Source organism: Uranotaenia lowii, chromosome 1 (genome assembly GCF_029784155.1).
Source record: "Uranotaenia lowii strain MFRU-FL chromosome 1, ASM2978415v1, whole genome shotgun sequence".
Lineage (NCBI taxonomy): Eukaryota > Metazoa > Arthropoda > Insecta > Diptera > Culicidae > Uranotaenia > Uranotaenia lowii.
The window spans coordinates 37141323-37167339 of NC_073691.1; the positions used below are offsets into that span (position 1 = coordinate 37141323).

A 26017-nucleotide genomic window follows, 5' to 3' on the forward strand; every position below is an offset into this window, starting at 1 on the left:
CTATCCCAACCATCATCAGCGGAACTGAATTCTAGGATCAGCGCTATCCCCCCGCTACGATCTTTAGACAACTTAAGACTTAATCGTGTAAGACCGAAACCTGTATCATATACCTAATGTTTTTTTTATTATTATAATTTGATTCTATGTTTTAGTGTTAATGCTTCCGTTTATTTATTTTACACATGAATTACATTTGTTGCCCAAAACGAAACAAACTAGTTTGTTTTTTTTTCTTTAATTTTCCCTCCTCGTTAATCCTCTCCATTAGAAGACAATCCATTCAAGCCTCGGTTTCGTTAAGTTCAATGATTGGCATGAATACATTTACCAAAAAAATCGAAACAAAATTTTTGAATAACACATTGTTGTCTCTTCATTGCTACCTTCTCGTCTTTCTAATAACGACCCAAATGGAAAATCTCATCGTTTGTATTCCATGATCATTCAAAATTAATAATTGTTCGTGACATTCCCCGTTTGTGTCTGCTTACCCTGGATCGTAACAAAAAATCCGTGAATCGTGATCCCCTTAATTTGATGATGATGATGTGTATTCACTAACTGAAACATTCTTCCGAACCTGAAGATTACATGATATGAAAAAAGAAATAACACGTTAGCTCAGATGATACGCAGTAGAAAGAGACGAAAATGGTCGAAGGTATCAGCCGGATAGAGGAGCCGCTCCTTGGATTGATCGAATCAAAATTTTAAAATGCAAATAATTTAGTAATTATCGCGCTTCAAACAAAAGTTCAACACAGACACACGCTCAGCTGCTCGAAAGGTAAGATAAAGCTGTGCAGGCTTATTTTGTCCATAAGAACCAACATAATTTGATCACATACTCAAACTCTGTATGCTACCAATTGTTTTAAGTTCTCGATTGTACGATTAACACGCATTCTTTTTCTGTTGCGCTCAAATGCTGAAACCAAAACTACCTAAAAAAACTCCATACAGTAATGGAAAATGCATACTAAACTTTCGGCTGAACGTTCGTTAATTTTTCGTTTTGCTTGCCTTTTGCTTGTTTTTGCTGCCGGCGTATTTCGGAAACAATAATTTCTTAGGTTGTTAAGTACCCGCACCTCATTGTGATTAACTCTCAACCATTTTGCATCCGTAGGCTTGTTAATTTATTTTTAGTTTGCACTTTGTACCATCACATTAAAATTTTGTATAATTTTAGGTGTTAATAGGTTTACTGTACACTGATAAGAAATAATCAGGAATTTCTATAGGACTGATTTAAAGGTTTTGGAACGGAAAAGTATATCCATGTTTGAATGGTAAAAAGAAGGAAAGAATTTTAAATGAGAAATAGGTCTAAATGATAAGGTGCTCGAATACGCCTGGATAAAAGTAAAAAAAAAACTTTAACTAAAACTTATTAACGATTCCATCGCCAGTAAGCATTTTTACGACCCGTCTTCTATAGACTTACATATAGAAAACGTCTAGAGGCGATGGTCTTTCGTGTACAAGGTCTACATCTCATGCCGTGAAGAATATATCGATTACAAATTTGATATTGACCTGATGACCTGATGATTGACGAGATGTATAAATATTGTTACGCATGAAATTCTGGTGCGGCAGAATAACCCGGATATTGTGGGAAGATCTTACTCGTAGTAATTCACGTTCTTTAACCTACTTCCGACTTCTAAGCAAACTTAGAAAGTTCAAATGAGACCGTTCAGTAAAAATCGTGCGTTTTATGAGCCTTTATAATATAAGTAGACGCTCCCTTACAAACTTTTTGGTTCCATAATAAATCGATTTGGGAATGTTGGAATTAATGATTCAACGCAGGTTTCATTGGTGGAAAAGAGTTAGGGTAAAGGCCCCTAAGACAACGGCTTATGGAAGCTTTTTTCATTACTTCAATAGAATTGCCTTCCATGTTGGTTTATAACTGACATTAATTCATTGAACTATATTTCTAATATTGCGTTATGAAAATGTGCAGGCAGGGTTGGCAGCGAACCGAAAAACCGGGCAAAAACAGGGAATTTCAAATCAAAGCCGAGAAAAGTTTTTATGGATTATTAAATCCTATTAAATCCTAAAATACATTCATTTAATAATGACGAAACTTTCTCTCAGAAACTTTACAATCTATAGTCGTTTATTCCAGGATTGTTGACTTTTTGGGAGGAGCAGGAAAATGTCGGGATTTTATATTAATGAGTAAAATGCCGGGAAAAGTCGAGAATATTTGAAAAATTGAGATGTCTCGACAGTAAACTTAGCTTATTTCTTAGCTCAAGCATATTGTGAACTGCAGTGAATATAGAAATGTTTTCAAATTAAATAAACGTTTCACAACTGTGAAGTTTTAATACGTTAAGTCTTCGTAGTTAACTTGTATAGCGTTTATTAATTTCTAAATATTTCTACCATTGTGCATCTTCTTTGCGAATATCTGAAAAAAAAAATGGAACTTAAAAATCTGAATGAAGAAAAAAGTGAAAGGAATTTAAAAATTAGAATTAAGATGTTGAAATCAGACAGTTTTCGTTTGAATCCACATCTCGGAAACAAAGATTTAAGCTTATCATCTATCTTGTAACTGGAATTATTATACACTGGTCCAGAATAGACGAATTTCGAGTCTGCATCAGGAACTCATTTCACTAACATCTAACGAACACATTTAAACTGGAGGAGTTATTTTGAAGAGTCCGACTAAAATATCCGATTATTTGATGAAAAAATAATAATTTTAATAGAACGTTAAACGAGAGATGAATTCTGTTATTCATCCATGAAGTCCTATCTCGGTCGACAAATTTTCTGAAAAGGTATTTTTACAAAAATCTAATGATCAATGGTAGTTTTTAAAATAGATTGAACAATGAGAATTTTTATGTGACTTTACTTATTTTCAGCTATTTTCAATTTAGTTTACAGTACTTCAAAAATCAAAAATAATCATAACCATACTTCAAATATTCATTTGATTGATAAAACATTAAAGAAAATTCTAAAAAAAAATCAAATATTTTGTCGTTTTATGTACTAAAACACAAAAAGTTGTCAAAAACGTAAGTTCAAAACTCAAAATCAAATTTTTAATAAAAGACAGAACCTGGTTTCGAAAATATTTTCTTTGATTATATGTAGAGATGTACCGAATATTCGTTTGGCCGAATATTCGGCGCCGAATATCGCCCAAAAACCGTTAAGCCAAATATTCGGCTCACCGAGTAGTTGAGCTAAGTATTCGGCCGAATATTAATTGTTGATTTTTTTTTCAAATGATTTTGAATAATTAATAAAGTATTCAAAAGTAATGGTGAAAAAGCTACACAGACATCAGAAACTTATGGTTTCAGTAAAACATCTTAAGTGTATCCGTGTATCTTTCATCTTTCTACGATGAATCTACGCTTTATACTCAGACCATTGTTTATTCCAAATTTTTTTTATGTATACAGGCTTGTTCATAAATCCAATCGAGATAAGTCAAATCTGCCCAGATATTGTTCAAAACTTCCCGGATTTTGTCCGGGTATATTCAAACGCTTAATCAAAATCAAAATCTGAAATTTACCTTTCAAAATTTTAAGATTTTTTGTTGTGATTTTATAAAAAAAAAATCAAAATGAATATAATGTTTGATAAATCCTTAGATACGGTTTTTTCATTACTAGGTACTGTGATTCATTGAAAACTTGGTATTTCAAGTAGTTTTCTTTCACTTTCCTCTGGTATGTTTTTGGCCTAGATTTCGTTCCTAGATTCAAATTCCCTTGGCCTAGGTTTAAATTACTTTTTTTAATTTTTTTTTTCAAAAAATCTCCATTAATTTGTTCGACCGAGTGTTGGTATGCTTAAGGTTAAATATCATCGCTTTTCTGAAACAACTGTTTTGGAGATATCTTGCTCAAATTTGACTAAATTTCTTAGCAACTGTTTTGACATGTTTTGTCGCAGATTTCACAGGAACTAATTCTCTTTGGTTTGGTGATAAACGGCCTTGAAGCGCCATGTCATCTTGATGACATTTTTAATATCAGGGAGACACCTACTAGAAAAAGATCTTGTAATACATCATCTGGTAATATCATCTGGTTGAATATAATCGACTCAAGAACATGAGGGGCATTGAGGTGGAAGACATCGAAGAAAAGTTTAAGTAATCGCCTTGTATTTTTATTACAAACTCGACAAAATATTCGACCGAATATTCGGCCGAATATTCGTTTGGCCGAATAGTTGAAAAGGTCTATATTCGGAATTCGGCCGTTCGCCGAACACCACTTTTCGGTACATCTCTAATTATATGTATAGAGCTCAATTTTTACTTTTGAAAATCTGGAATTGTCCCATGCGGTAAAAATGCCAGAAAAAAGATGCCACCATTTTAGGGACCATTCAAATATTACGTAACGCGTTTAGGGGGGGAGGGGGTATAGCAGTTTGTTACGGTTTGTGAATTTTTGATAGAAAATCTAATTAAAATGTGTTGCGTAGGGGGGTGGGGGGGTTGAAAAAGACCGAAAATTGCGTTACGTAATATTTGAACGGCCCCTTATTCGGTTAGTTGATAAACGCACAGAAGACAGAAGATGTAACAAGAGATCAAGCTTTTGCGTGATTCTTGTAACATAACATAAAAAATCGAATAAAAACATGCATTTTTGAGATAGGACAGATAATCTAGAACTCAGCGCATTCTAATAAAAATGTTAAAGGTATCCAAACGAAAACATGATTCAGTATTCAATATGAGAACTGAAATAAAATATCAGATTGCTTATCATGAATAAGATTCATCTGAATCTGTTTTAAGAGTGTTAGAAGAAAAATATCAGAATATAAGTCTGTAGATTTCAATAAAAAAAAAATTCAGAATTTCTACTTGAAATTTTAAAAGTATCATAAAGGGTGATACGGTCAAAATTTGGTCAAGGGAAAACGCGTGTAAATCGGTGAAATCGTTTATTTAAAAAATCAAATTAAATTTCTTTTTCAAGTTTAATTAGTATGAAATTCATGAAGATATTCAGTTAGGCTTCCGCTTTTCCAAATCCGAATTGCCGGGCCTTACGCTTAACCCCTTCTATCAGATTTTGTACAGCCACCTTGTCCACCTTCTTCGCCGCAGAAAGCCAGTTTGCCTTGAACTGCTGCTCGTCCTTAGCAGTTTTTTTGGTCTTCTTTAGATTCCGCTTGACAATAGCCCAGTATTTCTCAATTGGGCGGAGCTCTGGCGTGTTGGGAGGGTTCTTGTCCTTGGAAACCACCTACACGTTGTAGGTGGCGTACCACTCCATGGCCTTTTAACCGAAATGGCAAGATGCCAAATCCGGCCAAAACAGTACGGAACAACCGTGTTTCTTTAAAAAAGGCAGCAGACGTTTATTCAAACACTCTTTAACGTAAATTTCTTTGTTGACAGTCCCGGAAGCTATGAAAAAGCTGCTTTTTAAGCCACAAGTACAGATGGCTTGCCAAACCAGATATTTCTTCGCGAACTTTGACCGTTTCATGTGCTTGAAAATATCTGCTACCTTTCCCCTTCCTTTTGCCGTACAAAACTCCTGTCCCGGAAGCTGCTTGTAGTCGGCTTTGATGTAGGTTTCGTCGTCCATTACCACGCAGTCAAATTTCGTCAGCATCGTCGCTTTGACCGTCGTATTTAGTTTATCATCGCGATTTGGAGTCACTACCTTCTTGTAAGTCGATAGTCCGGCTCGTTTTTGGCTCGATGCACGGTTGTAGACGATACACCCAGCTTATTTGCAGCATCTCGGAGAGAGAGGTTAGGATTTCGCTTGAAACTACCGGCAACTCTCTTTGTCGTTTCGCGATGCGCGAGCAAAATTTTGATACGCTGCTCATCTTCCTTGGACGGCATTTTGACAACTGAAGAATGAATTCCAAAATCAAAACTAGGAACAACATTCTACACACACACACACACCTTCAAAATGAGGGGTGTTCAGGTTTTTTAAATGCAAAATTGAAAGAAATACGTCAAGTTGATACTGACCAAATTTTGACCGTATCACCCTAGTGATAACTCTGCTACACTCGATTACGCTGCGACTACAAAGATACATTCTCCACTAGCGATTGCAAGTTACATCAGCAATCGTCAATACGTGAATTGTCATATCATGAGTTTCTTAAGCGGGCCATTCAATCAATGGGCCATACATTACATTACGCAAACACAAACGATTGCTGACGTAAACAGCAACCACAAACAAAAACACTTTAACCCCAGCTGTGGCTGAATAAATGGCCTGAAATTTGTAAAAATTCGATCCCGACCGATTTTACTCAAATTGTTTGCGAGCTCATTCAAACAGTGCCATACACGATGCAAATCGTATCCGCAGCGACAGATTTTCATAGAATTTCACGCATTCGTACAAATTTGGTGTAATGTATGGCTCGCTTAAACAGACAGTTCGAGCTCGGTTTCAAAATTTTCATGAAGCCCATATGAGAGACTCGTAATTCCTTTACTCAGACTCGCTAATAAATATTTTGTAATACGAGCAACATAGAAACCGACGTCTTAGAATCGTGTGTGTTGCTATTCGTAATTGTATAGAATACAAACGAAAAGCGAGTCGGCAACGATGCCTTTTCATGTGCGTTTCGAGGAGTTAGCGATTTTTAGTCTCGTAGGTGTTTCGTAAATCCAAATATGTAGTAATCCTAAAGATCTGCTATAGCTTATATCTAGGGCAGGCAAATAGAAATTCGCTGCAGCATTTCAACTTTTCAACTGAAAACTGAGCACTTTTTGAAAACTCGTTCCGAAACCAAACAAAATCAACAAAACTTTTGTTTTATAGATGAAGCAAGCTCAGTTTAGTGAAACTTGCTAACCAGTCCAATTTCAAAACTCTCTCAAAGACTAAAAAAATGATCTTTCTAAAGAAATAAAATTCGAATCTGCTTACTGAACGGTGATTGAATCAGATCAATTTGAGCGCTTTTTTTGTCTGGGCAAGAGTGCCTAGTGTTTCGGTTATACACCTCAGTGTAAACGGAATAAAAACTTATTTTGACTCCCACCACACAACGTACAAAAAATAACAACAATTTCTTCCTCGCTGTCAGCGTTGCCACATTTAAATTTTCCCTCTGATGGAAAAAAATAGTCAAAAATGTGAACAAACAATCATAAAGATTGTCAGTGCAAAATATTTAAGAAAAATCTGTTATTTTGTTTGACTGATGATACCATTTCTGTCTACTTAAAATTTCAAAAGGCAAATATCTAATCATAATTGAATAATTACCTAAAAGGTGTTTTAAAATTGGTAAGCTATCTACTCATCTGAACCAAATCCTAAAAATCTGTATTCTGTGCGGGCAGAATTTGTACAAAAAATAATCCAAAAATCTTTACTTATTCAGAAAATCTGTATTTGTGGCAACCTTGCCCACTGCTGTTCTGGATTTCATGTGCGTTTTCTTGAGAAAATAACTTTCAAAGGTAGCTAAAGGTCCCAGGTAGTTTTGTGGCCATAAAAAGCCATAGGACTGTAGCGAAGAGCCCTTCTGGGAATTGGCTTTGACAACTCCTGGTGGTTGCCAAATAGTGGAGGCAGGTCCGCATACTGTCTGCCTGAAGGCCGAGGCCGGGTCGATGTGAGCGCTTAGGAAACTACCACTATTCTATTTATTTTTCTGGATTTCTGGATATTATCTGCAGCTCTGCCTCAATTGCATAAATAAAGTCAAACACAGGTTCTGTAAACGCCTTTATTTATGCAGCAGAAGTTAGCAGCTTCTTGGCTGTCCAGCACTTTATATCGAAAAACACAAATTAAATATTGCATAATCCGAAGATTTTCACCGGTTAAATGGTTTTCACAGTTTAACTACAAATTCGATTATAATTGAGATGTTTTGTTGAAAGTCAGGACAGTTCAGGACATTCGAAAGACCATTATTCTGAAATCATAACAATTCAAGAGTTTTTGAAAAATCAGAACGGTCGCTCGAAAATCGAAACAAATCCTGAAAAATCAGGACACCTTGAACGAACTCAAAATTTTAAATTCTGAATCAAATTGATGAACGGCTTAATTGATTCAAGAGTAATAATCTCGACTCAGCACTAAAGCCAAAACTCGAAATCTTATTCCAGGACCACAATTCTACAACACTTTAAAAAAAATCTCACTTGTTGATAGACATTTAGTTGCGAATATCAATTTTCAATAAGATGAGACTAAGCTTGTTAGATTGCCCAGATGTTGCCCGATTTTATTTCACTTTATTTGCAAAATCAAACGAAAATTTGAATTGATTCATTAGAAATAATATTATGTATTTTGCGTCTAAATTTTTTGAGGAAATTCAACTTACTTCTGTGTTTTGAGATAAAACAAGGTTTTCTATTGCCTTTCTTCATGATTTTTATCAAATAATTTTGACATTCGGGGATATTGGGGAAAATAACCCGAAATTACACGGCCCGAATATTGGCGGAAAAATATCTGCTAAGCTCAGGTTAGAATAATTCTGGATTTTGTGTTTCCAAATTTGCTTATAAACAATAAAATTCGATGTCTGTTATAAGATTTCGGATTCTTTATTCAGTTTTTTTTGTTATTGAAATCCAGTTTTTATCACTGGAACTTAAGAAAGTTTCATAATGGTGATTCCGAAATGAAAAATCCGACACAGTTTCATCATTCGCAATTTTTATTTAGATTTACAAATTGAATTTCATATAAATAACTGAAGAAAGAATTCATGTTAAAAGCCGAAAATTTAGAATTCAAATCAGAGATTTCTGGTTGAGGATTTTGATACAAATTTATCTTGTTGGTTCATAATTAAAAGAAAATGTTATCTGGAACTTCGATTTAAAATTCGTTGTCAGATTCGGAATTCAGATTTTGAACTCAGGTTCAAAAGGCAGGATTCAGATCCGGAATTCAAATAAAAAATCAGATTCAAGTTCAGCTCGAGGTTGAGTTCGAAACTTTGGATTCATTTTAAAGATTTCGTTTTTTTTTGAAAAATATAGATTTTAATTAAAAAAAAATCACAGGATTCTAATTACAAAATTAATTATTTATGAATGTTTATTAATCAAAGAACCTTCAAGCGAAAATTAAGCTGTAAATATGTATATTTTATTGGTATTCATAATGCTAATTAACCATTCAAAGCCGTTCGCTAAATACACTAAGGTCTTTTTTTACGCGGTTTGATTTTGTTCAGTTTTTCTAACACGGCTTCTTTTTACGCGGTTTTTTGCCATGGATATGATTCTTCTACACGGCTCTCGCGAATCAACACGTTTTTTGGGCGAAAATATTCCCAGTCCTATACGTTAACGACGGGATTCATACCGCGTAAAAAAACCTTAGTGTATCCGTTTCGGGGAAATTCGAGTTGAGGTTTGATTTCGTTCTCGTGGCTGTAAATGTTAATCGATTTTGGTGTAATGTAATATCTTACATTCATTGTGAAGGTAATTTATTCTAATTACTCAAAATTTAAAAATAAAGTCGATATGTATTATTAACTTATCAGAATCTGGTTCAGAATGTAAAAAGTTCGAAAATTAAATTTTATTTTTAAAATTCTCATAACTGTTGACAGCTTTCTGTATTAATGTTTTCATTGATGTTTGAAATCGTTAAGAATCCATCTATCCGAAAATGTATAGAATTGTTGGGGTCCAATGAAAGTTTTGACCGCTATCTTAGATCTTCCGGTAGAAAAAAAATCTTACTTTAATAAAACGACATCCAATTTTTGCTTTGCTTGGTTGTATTTCATTTCCCAATGAACCCATTTTCAAAACTCAAATTTTAATTTTTTGTCGTTAAATTGATCATTATTTTCATAGAACATACTTGGTCTGTCAAAATTCCCAGTTCTTCAGTATATTGGAATGATGATAAAGCTGTTTGTACGCTAAAATGTACGCTTCGGGTCATATTGACCCGAACAGCATTGCAGGATTAAAGACATACACCGTCTTATCCGATTAAGGCTTTACAGACTGAATAAATTCATCGAAACTGCTTAGTTTTTCAAAAACAAAGTTTCAAACTAAAGTTTAATTTCTAGTTCTAGGTCTAGTTCTTAAAAGTCAAATATTGTTTATTTATTTTCACAAAAAAATCTAACCTATAATTTTTCGGAAAATATATTGGAGTCACAATCATTTTAAAGATTTTAGAAACCTTTGAATTCCTAATTAGTTGAACGAACTTTGAAATCTCCCAGAGAATTTGATATCCGGAACGTCAGCCACATGATATCATAATGTTTTAAAATGATATAATGAAAATAGTGAAGTTTTCGTAAAACAAAATTGTCAAAGACTAAGCGAAGGTGACATTTCTCGTTGAACAAATGGAATACTGGAATTATTTTCTTACTCTTTTACACATTACAGATTTAAATTCTTTATTATAGGTACGAAATTCAACAAGTCTCACCGTTTTTTTGCAGCTGAAAATAACTTTTGAATAACATAATTGATTCACTGTAAATTTTCAGTTTTCACACACTTTCACTAAATATGATAAAATGTATATTTGTTCGGTCAATAAATCTTGTAAAAGGTACCGTGAAAACATTAAATCTCAAAAGGGAAAACCGGGAAAAACTGGGAGTTTAAAAACTGAAACTCGCTGGCCACCCTGAAAAGTAGAAAATGAATCTAATTTGAACCGCCATCATAATTCTCTTTAAAATTAACGTCAAAAAATCTTATTGTGAAAGATGAATTTCCTACTGGACTCGTTCCTTAAAACCTTCTAATAAAACTGCATTTATTTCGATTTCCCCGGAAACCGAGACTTGGAGCGCTTTGAGGCACCCCAATATCAAATAAGATTAAGCTGAAATATTACACAGAAACTGAAAAAAAAGGATTTATAATGCCATGTAAGGAATGTGAATGTCAACAAAACAGAATTAAAATACGCTCAGTTTCAAGTCAAAACTGCTAAAAGTCGTAGTCCCAACTGCAAATTTTTTAAAAAGGTTTTAAATCATTTTTTTGCACTTCTTTAACCCTTAGTCACGGGCCCCAGGGATTTTAATTATGTAGATATTTGAACTCAACTATTAACACTAGGTGGTACAGGATGTAATACAGTCTACTCAAAAATTGAAAATATTTTGATAATTGTTTTAAAATTCAAACAATATTGTATAGTATCTATATTACATAATTCATTGATCACTCTTGAGGGCACAGTATTTAATTGTATTCCAATTAGTTTGTAGTTGATTGTCGTTTTAGCTTGATTTCTTTTGTAACATTTTTTTTTCGTTTTTCTCCATTTCTTTTTCTCTTTCATGTTGTAATATCATTTGCCTGTGTGCCCCACAACACCCACTTACTCCTTGGTGCCCACCACGAATCTGAGCAGGTTTGTACGACGGAATCTGCCGGGGAGGCCGGGACGATTCCAGCGCCAGCGATGACGGTGACCGGGACCGGGATACGGTAACGTTCATCATGGGCGGTTGTCCGACGACTACTTCCGGTCTGCAGATGTCGGCTCTGAACACTCTCAACACCGGAATCGTGTCGCCGGCCACCGCTTCCGCCTATCTGAGTAATAGCGGCTATCAGCATCCGCAGGTCGTCGCTACACCGCAGTACTTCCACGGCAGCAATAGCAGCAACAGTTTGAACCATTCGAGTTCGATTTCGTCCACCACGCCGTCCTCGCCACTTTCGTCACCGATGTCCTACGGCAGCGGTAGTCCGGGACTTTCGAAAACCATGAACGACAGGTTAGTTTACCGGTTTCCCGAAAAGCATGGATGTGATTTTTTTTTTCAAACCTAATTTTTTTCTTCCATTATTCTCATATGTACACAAATTTTTTCAAATCTCTCTCTGTGTGTTTCGAAACCTCTTAGTTCCCAAAGTTTGCACGATGAAACTTTGATCTCTTCCTCGAACGAACGGAATGTGCCGCCGCGGTCCAAAAAGGCACCGCCCGCAAAGCCGCAGCCGAGCACAGTCGGAGGCAAGGCACCGATGCCGCCGCCCCGGAAGACGCTATCGTCGCAAAGGTGAGTGATTTTTGTGTTGGACGTTTTGAAGGTATTTCATTTTTCGAAGAATAGATCTAAAATATTGTAACCAGTGGCTACTGAAAATACGTACGGAATCGTATTCCATATATCTATGTAGAAGCGTTATTCACACTTTAAAACTCAATTTAGATTGTGTTCCCTGTTAAGAAGTCGACATCTTTGACATACCAAATATTTTCGTTGTTAACAATGTTGATCCGGCTCGAAGTTAATGTGTACAGGGTGTCTGGTTGAGCATATTGGATATCGATACAGAAATCCAGCGAAGGAGGAACACCACTGATGACAGGTCGAAGTCATCAATAGCAAATGTGGCAGAAGAAGCTTACTTTAGAGAGGTTGTATGGATATGAAGGCAACATCTCTAGTGCGATCACAAGGTAGACACAATACGCAAAGTAGCTACCGTTATCCTTATTGTAAGGAACAACGAAGCAATTAGAAGAAGCTTCAAACAGTTTAACCTACAAATAATATACGCTTTCGAAGCAAGCTGTCCTGTCCACTGATGGAACATGTTTCAAACGGAAGAGTCCTTTGGTGGAATAGACATCTAGAAAAGTTAAGGAAAAAACAACTAGACTTTTAAACAAAGCTAAAGCTAACTCAAACTGGGATGACTATCGTAAGTCCCTAACTGAGAACAATAAAAACATACGAAAAACTAAGAGCTGTAGTTGGAGGCACATGTGTGAATCCGTTCAATCTACGATTGCCAGGCTCCAAAAAGTGCTATCCAAAGTACACTCAAATGGACTGGTTCAGCTGAAGAAAAACCATTGGGATGAGTTCACTACGGACCCAGAAGAAACGCTTCAATTACTACTAAGTACGCATTTCCCAGGATCCATCGAAGGGATAGAAATTATGGACCAGCCGGCTGCAAGACCCAGTCAAATTTTCAGGCTTGAGGAAGCTCTCCGCCAATCGCATGCAATCTTTACACCGTCAATGGTTAACTGGGCAATCAGTACATTCGAGCCATTTAAGACGTTCGTCACCAAGAGTAGGTGATGCAAATTACGTCGAAATTATAAAATAAAAAAACAAATTTTGAGAGATATTTTTTTTTTGAAATCTTCTCATATTATAACCATATCTTTCACTCTTCTTTAGCCGAAATTTGAAGCCAAAACGATATTTTTTGTTTTTTTTTGCCTTTTTGAAGTTGGACATATTTCAAGCTTGGCGACGAACGTGTGAAGATGGAATTATTCCAAACCAGATACAGCAAGCAACACAAATGGTAATACCTGCCTTGGTAGAGATGTTCGTCGCCAGTATGACACTCTGTCATATTCCCACCCAGTGGAAAAAGATGCGGGTTATATTAATCCCGAAACCAGGGAAAAAAGGTGAAACTCAACTTAAGGCATTCAGACCTATCTTGAAAATAATGGAGAAGATACTTGACGAGTACATTAAATCGCAGTATCTTAGCTCAAGTAAGTTGAACAATTTTCAGTTCGCTAGAAGACCGCTAGCCTGCTCGCTAACTTTCAGCTACTCATTTCAGAGTGACGGCTACTCAGTTGTCGCCAAAACGGCACCTACTCAGTTCTGACTAAACGGCTTTTACTCAGAACTGACTAACAGCCCTTTTCGCGACAACTGAGGCATAGATACTCAGAATTCGCGAATAATTCTGAAACGGATTTGGCCGCTTTTTCCATGCAAAACCTGTATTATTATTCAGACGTATGATGGATTTCTTGATTTGATGAATAGCAAAAGTCAAAATATTGTGCATACACCTTTATTTACAAAAAAAATCCATAGTAATATTGACATTCAATCCAAATTCATTCGGACCATTCGGTGCGATGATGTGACCGCCTGGGTAGATTGTTTTCGGCATAGTGCCCTGTAATATGGAAAAAAATCGGATTAATATCAAGAATTTACTTTAAAATTAATATTTACCATGCCAATTTTCCATTATCTGTTGCACGAAAACAAACGAAGTCCGACCGCCTCGCACAAACTGTTCAACATTTACTCAGTTGTCGCCTTCAAGCTCTCGAGTTCTCTGAGTGGCGAATTTCTTACCGTCTGAGTAATCTTTTCGCTGATTTCTGTGTTCGTTAAGATCAGCTGTCGGCTGCTTCATACATGTGGCGACGTCTGAGTAAAAGGTAGCCGGGCTCTGGGTATTTCAAATTTAGCGAGTGGTTATAGATTGTCCGGCCAAGGAGACCAAACAAAAGGCGAGTTTTGCCATGTGCAGTCTTGCTCGATCCCTGTGACGGAATTACTCGCTGAAAGTTTTGCGCGGCATACTTCTCCTCTGTTTGTTTTGATCCGCTATCAACAGGGCACAGATATTTCAAAACACAGACAGTGAACTGTGGAAAGCGTTTCTCGTGCACGGCTCCCGCAGCACAATTTCGGAAATAAGACGGGCTCATATGTCTTCCAATTTTATGCCCCTGTGACAAATGCGCAAAACCCACAAGCGATTCCGACAGCATCACTTGTCAAGGTTTCTGTACTTTGGCGTATCACTTCAAGTGCGCTGGACTTCTTACATCACACCTTAAAGCCAGGACAGACAACAAAAATCTACTGTGGATTTGTAATGTGTGTTGTAATCTTTTGAAAAATGCCGCGTTTTGCCGCCTTTTGGCTTGTGTCAAATCTCTGATCCGAAATTTTAAGGAAAACCAAGCGTCCTTAGTTGCGGAATTAGCCATCATGACAAACCGAAAACTGGACAAAGTCATTAACGATCGTCCCAGATTAAATACATCTCCTCGCCTGTCTGCCCGTTTGTCTACCTTGCTAGCTTTTGGGTCACAGCTAAGGACATCGAAGAACTCGTATAACGGAATGTCTCCAGTGCAAATTTGCCGAAGTTCTCCTATTGCTGCGAAAGGATGTCGACATAAACACGCCGAGGTCAATTTAATTCAGGGTTGGAGTGGATCCCAAGCCCAAAGATACCGCTCTTTCCCCTAGAATTTGGCCCGTTGGTATTCTGTGTAGATAGTTAGAGGATCTTAGATAAAAAAAAACCCGCGCTGATTCTTGCCAACGTCTTCAGTCGTCCCTTCCCTGAGTTCGACTGTGGTGACGAGGTTCTTCGACCGGATTTCAACGGCAAGTATTCTTCTGTTCGAGAACTTGCAATGCTCGTGACATGATATTTGACTTGGATCACATCACTGGGACGCACCGAGCTTGGTCTTCCGGGGACCTCCGAGCCCTTCGACTCAGTCGTGCCGTTTCCAGCTAGCGTCATCAGTTGTCTCGACCTTGAGTTCGTCTGTGGTGACGAGGCTCTCCAGATCGCCTCTATAGACAAAAACTTTTCGAATTCAAGAGCCAATTCCTCGCATGATGATTTTTTAATTATTCATTTAAGCATATACGGGCAGAGCCCGTCATCCGAACTACTTAAAAATTATCCTACATAGAGTTGAATTCCTAAATATTGCACATAGAGCTTCTTGATTGATGTGCCTTTAGAAATCACCATAAGCTGAGGATTTGAGCTTATGGTGATTTCAATGGGCACAAACTAAGGATGTATATCGAAGACTCCGCTTAATAAAAAAAAGCCAGGAAACGTTGATACCAAAACTATCTTTTCGGAGTACAACGTAACCTCAAGTCCAACCCAAAATCGTCCTGGAAGCATGTCAAAAGTCAGTGGAATGAACCTGGTATTTAAACTCAAATGTTATTTGATGGTAACATTGCGAAATCGTATTGCTCCTCCTAAAAAAGTAGCACGCATCGATAGAATTGGCTTAGCAATAGAACAGCACATGTGAGCGCTGCTTGGGTGATTTTTTGCCCGGTCGGACACAATCTCATGTGTTCGACCCGTCCGTGTTTCAATGTGGGTAGGAATGCGATGGGTTTCTTCATCGCTTCCTATCAACATTGAAACGGCGCGCGGGAAAGAATCACGCAAGTAGTTCAAAAGCTGTTCACAAAACAAAAGCCCTGCTCACATTTTCACCAACTATTCAATTTCTTCTACCCAAAGCGCTCTAGCTTTGATCTTTCCACCTATAATACTTTCATGTTCTTTCTAAATATTCTACCTTGAATTTTCACAACTCGCCGAAATGCCAAAAATTGAATAAGAATATATCCCAGCGGCGATTAAAATAAGATAACGAAATCGTATTGCGGAATGAGTGATCTCTTTGCTCAAAAATTCTCGAGTACCTTTGCAACTGCTTCAACATCCCCAGCACATGTGGAGAGTACTGTTTCGCAATGTTGCACCACTCGGCTTCTGCATTAGCACGATTGTAGTAGAGGATGCGGTCATATCTAAAGCAGCGGCAAAGCTCAAAAACTTCCTCTCTACAGGCCCAGACCATCTACCTTTCTAAAACCATGTACCTTTCTAAAACGATTCATGTCTGTCTTACTAACTCCTATGAGACTCTTCTTTCAAGCTTAACTTGACAGAGCCACGTACCCTTCACTGTGAAAGAATGCTTACATTTTTCCGGTCTATAAAAAGGGAGAACGGAGATGGACCTTTGCTTTATGTGCAATCTCCAAACTGTTCCAAACTCAGTCGTCTTGGATCTGATTTTCTCGTACTATTAGCAAAATTTGGCAATCGATCAGCACGGATTTATGCCCAAATGCTTTACGACAACAAACCTGTTGACCTTAACCTCCTATGTGCACGACAGTTTCGCTACATAGTCTCAAACTGATGCCATTTATACCAATTTGTCAGCAGCATTTGATAAGGTGAACCACGATATTGCTATTGGCAAGCTTGGACGCTTAGAATTCTGTGGACCTTTACTTGGCTGGTTCGGCAGTTACTTAACAGGACGTAGACAGTTCGCACAGGAGACTCTCCCTCCAGCCAGTTCTCTGCCTCCTTCGGTGAGCTCCAAGGTATTCACCTAGGACCGATTATCTTCTTAATCTATTTTAACGATGTTCTCCGGCCCGAAACTGTGTTATACTGATGATCTTAACCTGATTTCCTGCAAAACCAGTTCAATTTATTCGCACAGTGGTGCGACATCAACTGCCTGCCTCCGAATTGCAGTAAATGTGAAGTCATCAGTTTCTCACAAAGACGGTAGGGTTTTTGCGCGGAGTGCTTCTTAGGAGTTGATTCCATTGCGTGGGTCGACCACATCAATGATCTGGGCGTAATGCTCGACCGTAAGCTGAAGTTCAAAACACATACGAGCTACGTCGTCGACAAAGCTTCTAGAAGGCTCGGATTTTTGTTTCGAGTGGGCAATCACTTCGAGGACGTGTACTGCCTGAAGAGCCATAGTTCGATCCATCCTCGAATACACATCAGCTGTCTAGTGTTCCTACTATCAGAACGGTACTGAGCGTCGAAGAAATGCAATCCGAGCCTCTTTCGCCGCCGTTCTTCTGACATCGCGAATCGATTGTCCTACGCTACTGTAAGCTATTCCTCTTAGGGTGAGACCCCACGGACTGAGAAACCAGGAACTTCAACTGAATGTTCCCAATCGATTGAACAACTACGGAGCCAATAGTGCTTTCATCTGTTTATGAAAACATTCAACCTCTTTTCCGAGCTCTTTGACTTTGACGTATCGAGGTATGTTTTCCGAAGAAAAGTTATAAGTATGTTAATAAATCATTAGTTAACAGGGTTGCTAGCGAACCGGGAAAACCGGGAATACCGGGAAAAACTTTGGAATTTCATCACGTCACCGGGAAACCGGGAAAAAACCGGGAGTTTTGGAAATTCACCGGGAAATTGTCATGTTTGTAAATTTGTCATAATTTTTTTTAAAAACTAATTCCCAGATGTAAGAGTAGGTTTTGACAGTCTCGATTTAGATTTACCTCATAAATGTTTTTTTTGTTTATTAGCAAACAAACGAAATTTAAATCGCTTTTTTATATGAGATGTCTAATTTTTTCGCTCTCCGCAAGTGTGCTATACACTTACAAGTATAACTCAAATGTTATAAATTTAGTAATGAAACTTTAATCGACAAAACTAAAAACAAAACGTTTGGTCACGCGATGATACCAATTTGGTCCAATGGTTTCTGTTAGATATAAAGCGTGTTGAATTTTTGTGTTTCTCGTTGATAGTTTTTTTTGTTTGCGGTCCTTAGTGTGTTACCTAACAATCTGTTACCTAACAATCTGTTATCGAGTTTCCGATAACAAGTTTTAGTTTCCGACGTCAATGATTCAGTGTTCGATATGCTTGTTTCATGAAATTTTTCCATGCCAAAAGCCTATGTTTTGGAACGCGAGACATTTCTAAGCAAAGGTACATTCTTCTGTAGAAAGAAATCTCTTTTTTACCAGAAAAAGATATTGTTTTCAATGTTGTTGTGTATTTTGTTTGAATTGGCCTGAAAAACGAAGCCTTATAACCTTTTCATTTTTCCTAACTTAAACTTTTGCTCAAAGTTGTCTTATGTAAAAGTTGTGTCGAAAACAAGCTCCTGTCGAAATTTAAGGTCTTTACTCTGATACAAAAAAATATCTTACATCCAAATGATTGAAGTTCAGCCCTGTCTTATTCACGATTTTCTATATTTTCACAAATCCTTAGATTAAATGACTAGGGCACTTCTAAAGTTGTTTATTAATTTGTATATTTTTTTTTTCTTAAACATGTCTTTTATTTAAACAAAAAATATAGATAACTGCACTGATATAATAGCTAAATATTTTCATGCAATGTAATGATTTTAAGTTTTGTCAGACAAATCCCTATTCAAGTTAACAAGCTGATTTGATATTATGTTCTACATATTTCTCAACAAACTATACAAATTTTTTCTACAACTCTTTACAAACGGAAATTCTAGAAAAATGGAAATTCTCACAGTGGCTCAAAACAACCAAGATCAAGTTACCTGGAACTGTTTTTAAATAATTGTTGAAGTTATGGAGCAAAACAATGAATAGATGCCAATTTCGTTGGATTCGTTCCGAAAAATCAACTGTAAATTTGATACGAAAATACTACGTGTTAATGAAGTCGGAATATATTTCATGATTTCTTACAAATTAATAAGTTTTTAAGCGGGAAAAAACCCGGGAAAAACTTTGGAATTTCAAAACGAAAAATCGCTAGCAACCCTGTAGTTAGATGTCAATTTTTTTTTAAATTTAATTTCAAGTCATCATTTGGACCTATACTTGGTCTGTTGATAGATTGAATGAATGAATGAATAAACGAAGAAAATTGATCAGTTCGGTAAAGAAGATCCTACATCGCCACTTAGCATTAGCAGTTGAGCGCCTGTCGAACATCGATCTTGATCGCTTTTCGAGTTGATGTGGGTTGGAACCAACCGAAGTCCTACGCTCTCCTCTTAGAAAAAAACCGCTGAAAAGCGTGCAATGCTTTGAGCAGGAACAACAAAAGATTAGGCTTTTGATTATAAGGCATTCCACCGTATATTCAAAAAACCTCCCGTCTCAAGCACAAAAATGCCTTGAGGTGTTGTGTGCCCTCCGAAATGTCTAGAGAATCTTGATGAAGAACCCGCATGGCGTTTTAGTAGATTGCGCTGATATACGGTGGTCACTGCTGCTATTGTGCATGGGTTTTATAATGCCTGGAAATCTAGCACTGTATCTGCTCCTCACTTTTATGTTCTGGAGCCTCTAGTCTTAAGTATTGAAGTGGTTTATTTCATACCATCTGGCAGTGGAACGTTGACTGTTATTGCGCAGACTTGGTGGGTTGGGGTTCTCGGATAGACTACGTAGGGTGTCTTCTCAATAAATGAAAACTTTTTTAAATATTTAAACAAATACCCGTTGGTACATCATTTATATCTTTTGTTGAAATGATGTAATCAACGCAGGTTGCAGTGGTGGAATAGAGTTAATTATATATTCACTACTTCAGTAAGGTCCTTATATAGCTACACTCTATACTAGCGATTGCTAAATCCTCCAGCGATCGTCGTTACACGAATTGCCCAATCGTGGGTTTCAACATTTCTCTATGAAGATTTGTACTTTAACTTCATAGTCTCATGTCGCGGTATAACTTTAGTATTAAGAGAGAGTCATGCCATTCTATTCTACCTATTCTATTTTAAGTTGTTGATTTATTTTTAAATGTTTTTTTTCTGATCCTCAACCTTTTTTCCCACAAATCCACTTACACAATCCAGACAAAAGCTTCAAGACGTTAACAGCAGCAACAGTAGTAGTAAAAGTGATATCACCGATCCCTACTCCAATTGATCATCAATCACACAAACACAGCAGAATACAAAACAGTATAATCAAATGTAGGCTTAAACGAGATAGAATTCCTGACTGAGTAACGAATTACTGGTAAAATCGTCGAATACCCTCGTATTAAGGTGTCTACTACCCGTCTATCAGCTCAAAGTTTAGGCCATCCGAATACTAGTCGAACGAGGCGTAGACAACAAAGGCACGTCAATTGAAATACACGATTGAACGAAGGTTTGCAAAAATGGATTCTGAATCAAGTGCTTCATGAATGGATTTTTTTTGTTGGTGTTAAACCTTAATCAGGGGGAAAGCTTTAAAGATTAACAGAGTTATGACAAAGATTGCAGCTTGAAATAGCTTCAACCCCTGCCCTTGAACAGGTTCATTTTGAATGTAACATTTACATCGCTTTAACAAACAGAATTCTTAACTTCAAGCTTCTTCCTAGTTTGCTCGACCATTCCAAACCAAGTTAAGATGTGTCCTATTTTTGGAATTTGAAAACTCGAATACATGAAGTCCTGAAAACCTTATTTTGGTTAACCAGAGTTTTGATTTCCGATTGAACTTTTTGAGCTTGAATAACTATCGATCTAGCCAAAATTTCACTCACCAAAAATGAAACTAACTCCGGATGCCCTTCTATTCTCAGCCTGTTTTCCCTGGCGCAGTCGAGCCACGGCGACCTGGTCCCCCTGGAATCCCCATCGTTGTCGCTTCCGGCGGGAACTAAAATCGTATCAACGTCAGCAACGGGAACGCCAACGGGACTTTTATCTTCAGCATCTGCGCTACAGCTCCAGCAACTCCTTGATAGCGGCTCCACTCGACAGCAGCAGTCTCATCAACCTGCTGCTCCAAGATCCGGGTCCTCGCGGCAGTCGTCCCCGGGAGCGGCGACCGGAGAGGGTAGTGTCTCTTCCAGCAGTGCTAACATCGTCACCACCGGTCCCGGAGGAGGACTCGAGCTGCACCTATCTCAGTCGACCGGAAGACCCGGACTGGTGTCCTCGGCTAGCGCGGGAGGGCTCTCGCTCGGATCGGACCTTGGAAGTACGGGCGGCGGAACGTCGACGCCAGGCACCGATCACGACACCTACTCCACCGATTCGTCCACCGTTGACGAGGACGTCAAGCGACGCCGACGGAAGCTGCACTTCCCATTCGGGAAGCGGTTCAGCAAGAGCAAGAAGACCCAATAGTAAGGTCGATACTCTTCCAAGGGAAGACAGCACGGACAGTCGAGGGACGCTCAAAAAGCGAAGGAACAGCATCTGACAAAGATGGAATGGCGCGATCAGTTCCGTTCGAAAGGTTGTTGTAAGTCATAGACGGAAAGCTCAGGTTAAATGTGATTTTAAAACGCGAAACAGAATCGACGGATAGATGGCGTCCTGTCTTCCAGGGTTGGCCGTGGGTCTAAGTTACCGTTTTTTTTTGTTTCTATTTTTGTAAATGTTTTTAATTTTGTCAACCTAACGAACTTTTCCAAGAGACGGAGAATGATTTCTGTTACGAATCACGCCGATCATTTGAATGTTGTAAAGTTGTAAATTGTCTTTTTCTTTAATCAGTGGAATTAGGAAATTATCTCCAGCTTTCGAAAGCTTGTTAGAAAAGTTGGAGGATAATCGAAAATTATTGTTAAAACAAATTTGAAATCTGTTGACGAGTCTCCAAACCAGAGCTGAGGCAGGTGGGTAGTACGTTTGAAAAAAAAAACTATTGCGTTTGAGAGAGAGAGAAAAAACAATAGAACGTGCGGATGTGAAAAGTGTAATTTTAGGCGAAAGTAGCTTTCTTTTTGTGGAATGTGATCAATCGAGAAGACATTGAATGGTAAGAGAATACGGCAAAAAAGAAAGTGTTCGACCTTGTCCGGTTACCGCATAAGAAAGGAGAAAGTAGAAACATAACACATAACTAGAGAGCGATTACAGAATTGCGATCTAACCAAAAAAGTCTGACAAAATTTTAGAGTTTATCATCGTGTTAGTCTATCTTAAAAAATATGAATATTGTAGGAAGTAGATTATGTATTTGCTTTGGTTTTTTTCCGCTTTTGTACAGTAGATGAGAATCATATTTGAAAGAGAGAAAAAAATATATTGCAAAATTTCCAGTTTAAATTAAAGGTCGTTTTTTCAAGTGACGTTGGACATTTTATTGTCTTTTTTCGGTTCGGCTTAATGGATTTTTCTGGTACTTTAAAGAAATAAAAGAGTGTCTTCCAAGTAACAGACTTCTAATACATAGCCAATTTAGCATAGAGGTTTTTTTGTTAATTACTTTTGATGGAAACGAGTTCCTAGCTCTTACTTTCAATGTTGGTGCTGCGTAGCTTTGTCAAATTTGTTTATTCATGATTGTACTTTTGAACTCGTTTTTTTTCAGCAGAAAAGAACGAGTGCAAAATTTATTCTGTAACAATTGTGCTCTATTTTACGATATTTTTTTTCAAATATTTCTTTGAAAATTTGTTAAAAACTTCATTCGGACCAAAAGGAAAGTGACTATTCTTCGTTTGTCTCATAACTTTTTTCATATAAACTGTAGTCGAAAAATGAGATGTTTTATAACCACTAGCTTACAAAACTTAAATTTCTACATATCAGTTAAATTTTTAGCAGAATATAAAATTCTCCGGCTCCTCTACAAAGTTTGAAAGACTATGGTAAAAGTTAACAAAAAAACACGATTCGTTAGAATTTCACTGGAGAGTTTCCTAGTCCCAAAGGCATTCGATGAAATTCTAACGTGACAGAAACATGTAATCGACACTTTACAAAGATATTTCTGAATAGTTGTACACCTAGGGCTTCCCAATTCCCTTCGATTTGACTCATCAAAAGACACCAGAGGTATTCCGTAGTAAGGTACGGGCTTCAGATCCGGCTCGAAGGACCCTTATGTTGGGTGTTTTGGTTATCCTTTGTTTTATTTGCTGGAAACGCTTGAGAGCCTTACTTGAAGTTCGATCAAATTGTCACTATCTAAGAGTTCTACTGGTCAACATCTAGTTCAGTGAATTTCCTTAATCTTTCTCTATCAAAACTTCTGAATTCATGATTCGTTGAAATACCTCGTAGCGTTTCTCGGATCAAAATACATTCGAACAAAATCAAATTTACATCCATTCATCTTAACCTTAATTTTCAGGTATTCTTTTAATTGGTCTCAACCTGATGTAAACTGCTATCGAACTGTTTCCAAACTTACCAAACATTTTGTGAAATTCTCAAATTTATGAAATAGTGAATCGATTGGTAGGTACAATTTTTAACCTTTTCCAGAAAACAAAATTCATCATTCGTTGAAACTTCGTGGGCGCGTTCCTTAATCCAAAAGTTGTCCGAACAAACTCTGATTGCCTCATTCCCCTTGAAAAAAAACCTGTTTGTGAGAGCTTGATTGAAATACCAACAGGATCTCTATCGAATTGAAAATGTTTCCAGCATTCGGTATTTAAAATTCATTCAAAAGAATTAGAAAACCATTTCCCTTTGAAACCTTTATTCGGCCCACATAGAACTTGAAAGTTTGCAGCAGTTTGCAGTTTCACGGAACTTTTGATTTTTTTGGGATGTAAACAAGGATTCCCAATAGTTTTTCACTCATTAAGTGGATTCGTCTTTATCTAAATGTCATATTGATGATGAATTGAAAGATTCTAACCAAGTAGCAATCCCGTGAGCTCTTGAAATGTAGTGGGGGTATTTCTTTCCCCGAACGGCTTTCGAATGAACTCGCAATGCTCGTTGACGTTTTTACAGTGGATCAATTGAATTATCTTATTTTTCTCGAATACAGTTCTTATTTCTTGGTTCAAAAAAGATTTTGAAAAGCTTTAATTTTTTTTTTCAAATATTACCAGCATTTCAGCTGATTCCCGGGTATAATCCTAGCTATGCTATTTAGACAGTTTAAAAAAAAATCAATCTTAATCCGATGGCTCAGAAGAAAATTCGAAGTGTTTTTAAGTACAAAATGGCAAGAACGCTAAAATGTCCACTTAAATATTGAATCTTAATAGTCAAACAATATTTCATCAGATTTTGTCGGTACTTAGCTTAATCTTTTTGAAGAGTACTTATCCGCATATTTGTTACTTTGCAATCTGTTAATTCTAGCAATATAACTACGTCAATTAAGCCTATTTACCCGTTAAGAGTGCGTTAGAAAAAGGTTAACAAATGTTCTCGTTTTTTTTATTTCGAGAAACTAGTAAACAAATACCATTCCAGGACGAACAAACACGTGTTGTGTATTTGCGATAGTTAGCTTACGAGTATTTGTAAAGCAAACAAACCACTTGCGCACAATAAATATTTCAAAATTATGGGCAACACTCAGATACATTTGCTATTCGCTAGATTTTTTTATCTCTCTTAAGGTCATTTACTAGAGTCAAAATGCGAATAGGGTTGCTTTAAATAGAGAGATCATTAACAACACAAACAATTTTAAATGTTTAGATTCCTAGAAGTAGAAAAATAGTTAGAGTTTGAGATTGGATGAGCGTGAAGTTCGTGTATGCAAAGGAGTTTAGAAAAAAAAATAGTCAGAAAGTGTACAAAAAACAAAGAATTGTTGCGCGAGAGCTCTGAAACAAGTAGTTTGGTTCAGACGTTGTTTAAGTTAAAAATTGTAACCAATCCGTTTGAAACCCTTCTGTTGAGGGTTTAAGCGACGGGGAAAAAGATGGTATTATTATAAAATATAGTAAACTACTTCCTAATTACTAGATCAAATGACAAATAGGAACCCAATTAATCTAACATTACCTTGACACAAGAACGTATATGACAAACTAAAACAAAAATGTGAGAGAAAGAAAAAAGGAAAAAAAGAGGCACTTAGCCAATTCCGCACTTTCAAAAAGGCGGCGAACCTTTGCGAGAAATATTTCTTCACAGTTGAATATTGTTGAGTGATAGTATAAATATTTGAAGATAACGAAAAACAAAAAAATCGATCCCCCACAGCAGAAGTACCACTTCAAGCCTCATTTGAGAAGCTTGTTGTTAAAGTCGTCTAAGTCTGGTAGATTATTTAACCAATCACAAGTGTACTTTAATCGAGATACTGGCTTTAGGTTTAGATTTATACTTTTTTTATTTTAAATTTCCCTAAACCATAGAGATCGTTTTTGTTCTCGGTAGCCCACAAACTGGTGTAATTATTTAGTAGAGAGCACGTTTTATTTGTATCTGTTTCCTATTAGACGGGCGCAAAACTACTACTAGGGATAGTGAACACTTATTTATGATGTCCTTTATTCTAATAGACCACTTATTTATAGAAGGGGAAAACGACTTAATTTATGTGCTTTTTGTGGCTAACCATCAACTCTCTTATTATGGCGCACTACTGTTGGATGCAATGTTTTACTTTTTTTTGGTCAGCAATACGTATAGAAAGTTGCAATGGTGGGAAAGATAAGTAAGTGTAAGCTCACTTCAGGCAAGCAACAATGATCTTTAACAACAACAACAGCTAGGCAATACTAGAGAAATAATTTTATAAAGACCACACACACAAAATGTTTTGAATAACAATGAAAAATGAAAAATAAAAATCTAAAAATATTATTTTATTTGCGTTTTAAATATAAAAGTTGTGAAATACTGTTCGAACACTGCCCATAATCAACAAAAAAGGTAAGTAAGTTTCCACTGAATTGTAGGATTTCAACTAATAATTGTAACTCCTCTGATACTGAAGCAAAAGTTTGTTTCTGATCCTAAATCTT

General features: G+C 36.9%; 2 protein-coding genes across 2 annotated transcripts in view; both read left to right on the forward strand.

Moving 5' to 3' along the window:
- Nucleotides 1–761, forward strand: part of LOC129740487 (stromal interaction molecule homolog) — a 57060-nt gene extending 56299 nt beyond the window's left edge. The window contains exon 8 of the mRNA XM_055732173.1: nucleotides 590–761. Coding sequence (XP_055588148.1) covers nucleotides 590–603 — 14 coding nt within the window. The 3' untranslated portion in view covers nucleotides 604–761. The remainder of the gene's footprint in view (nucleotides 1–589) is intronic.
- Nucleotides 656–25856, forward strand: LOC129740489 (mediator of RNA polymerase II transcription subunit 1-like). Its single transcript, XM_055732174.1, has 4 exons — nucleotides 656–790; nucleotides 11391–11760; nucleotides 11890–12045; nucleotides 20918–25856. The coding sequence occupies exons 2-4, from the start codon at nucleotides 11480–11482 to the stop codon at nucleotides 21465–21467; spliced, it is 987 nt and encodes a 328-aa protein (XP_055588149.1). The 5' UTR covers nucleotides 656–790; nucleotides 11391–11479; the 3' UTR covers nucleotides 21468–25856.
- Nucleotides 25857–26017: the final 161 nt, after the last annotated feature.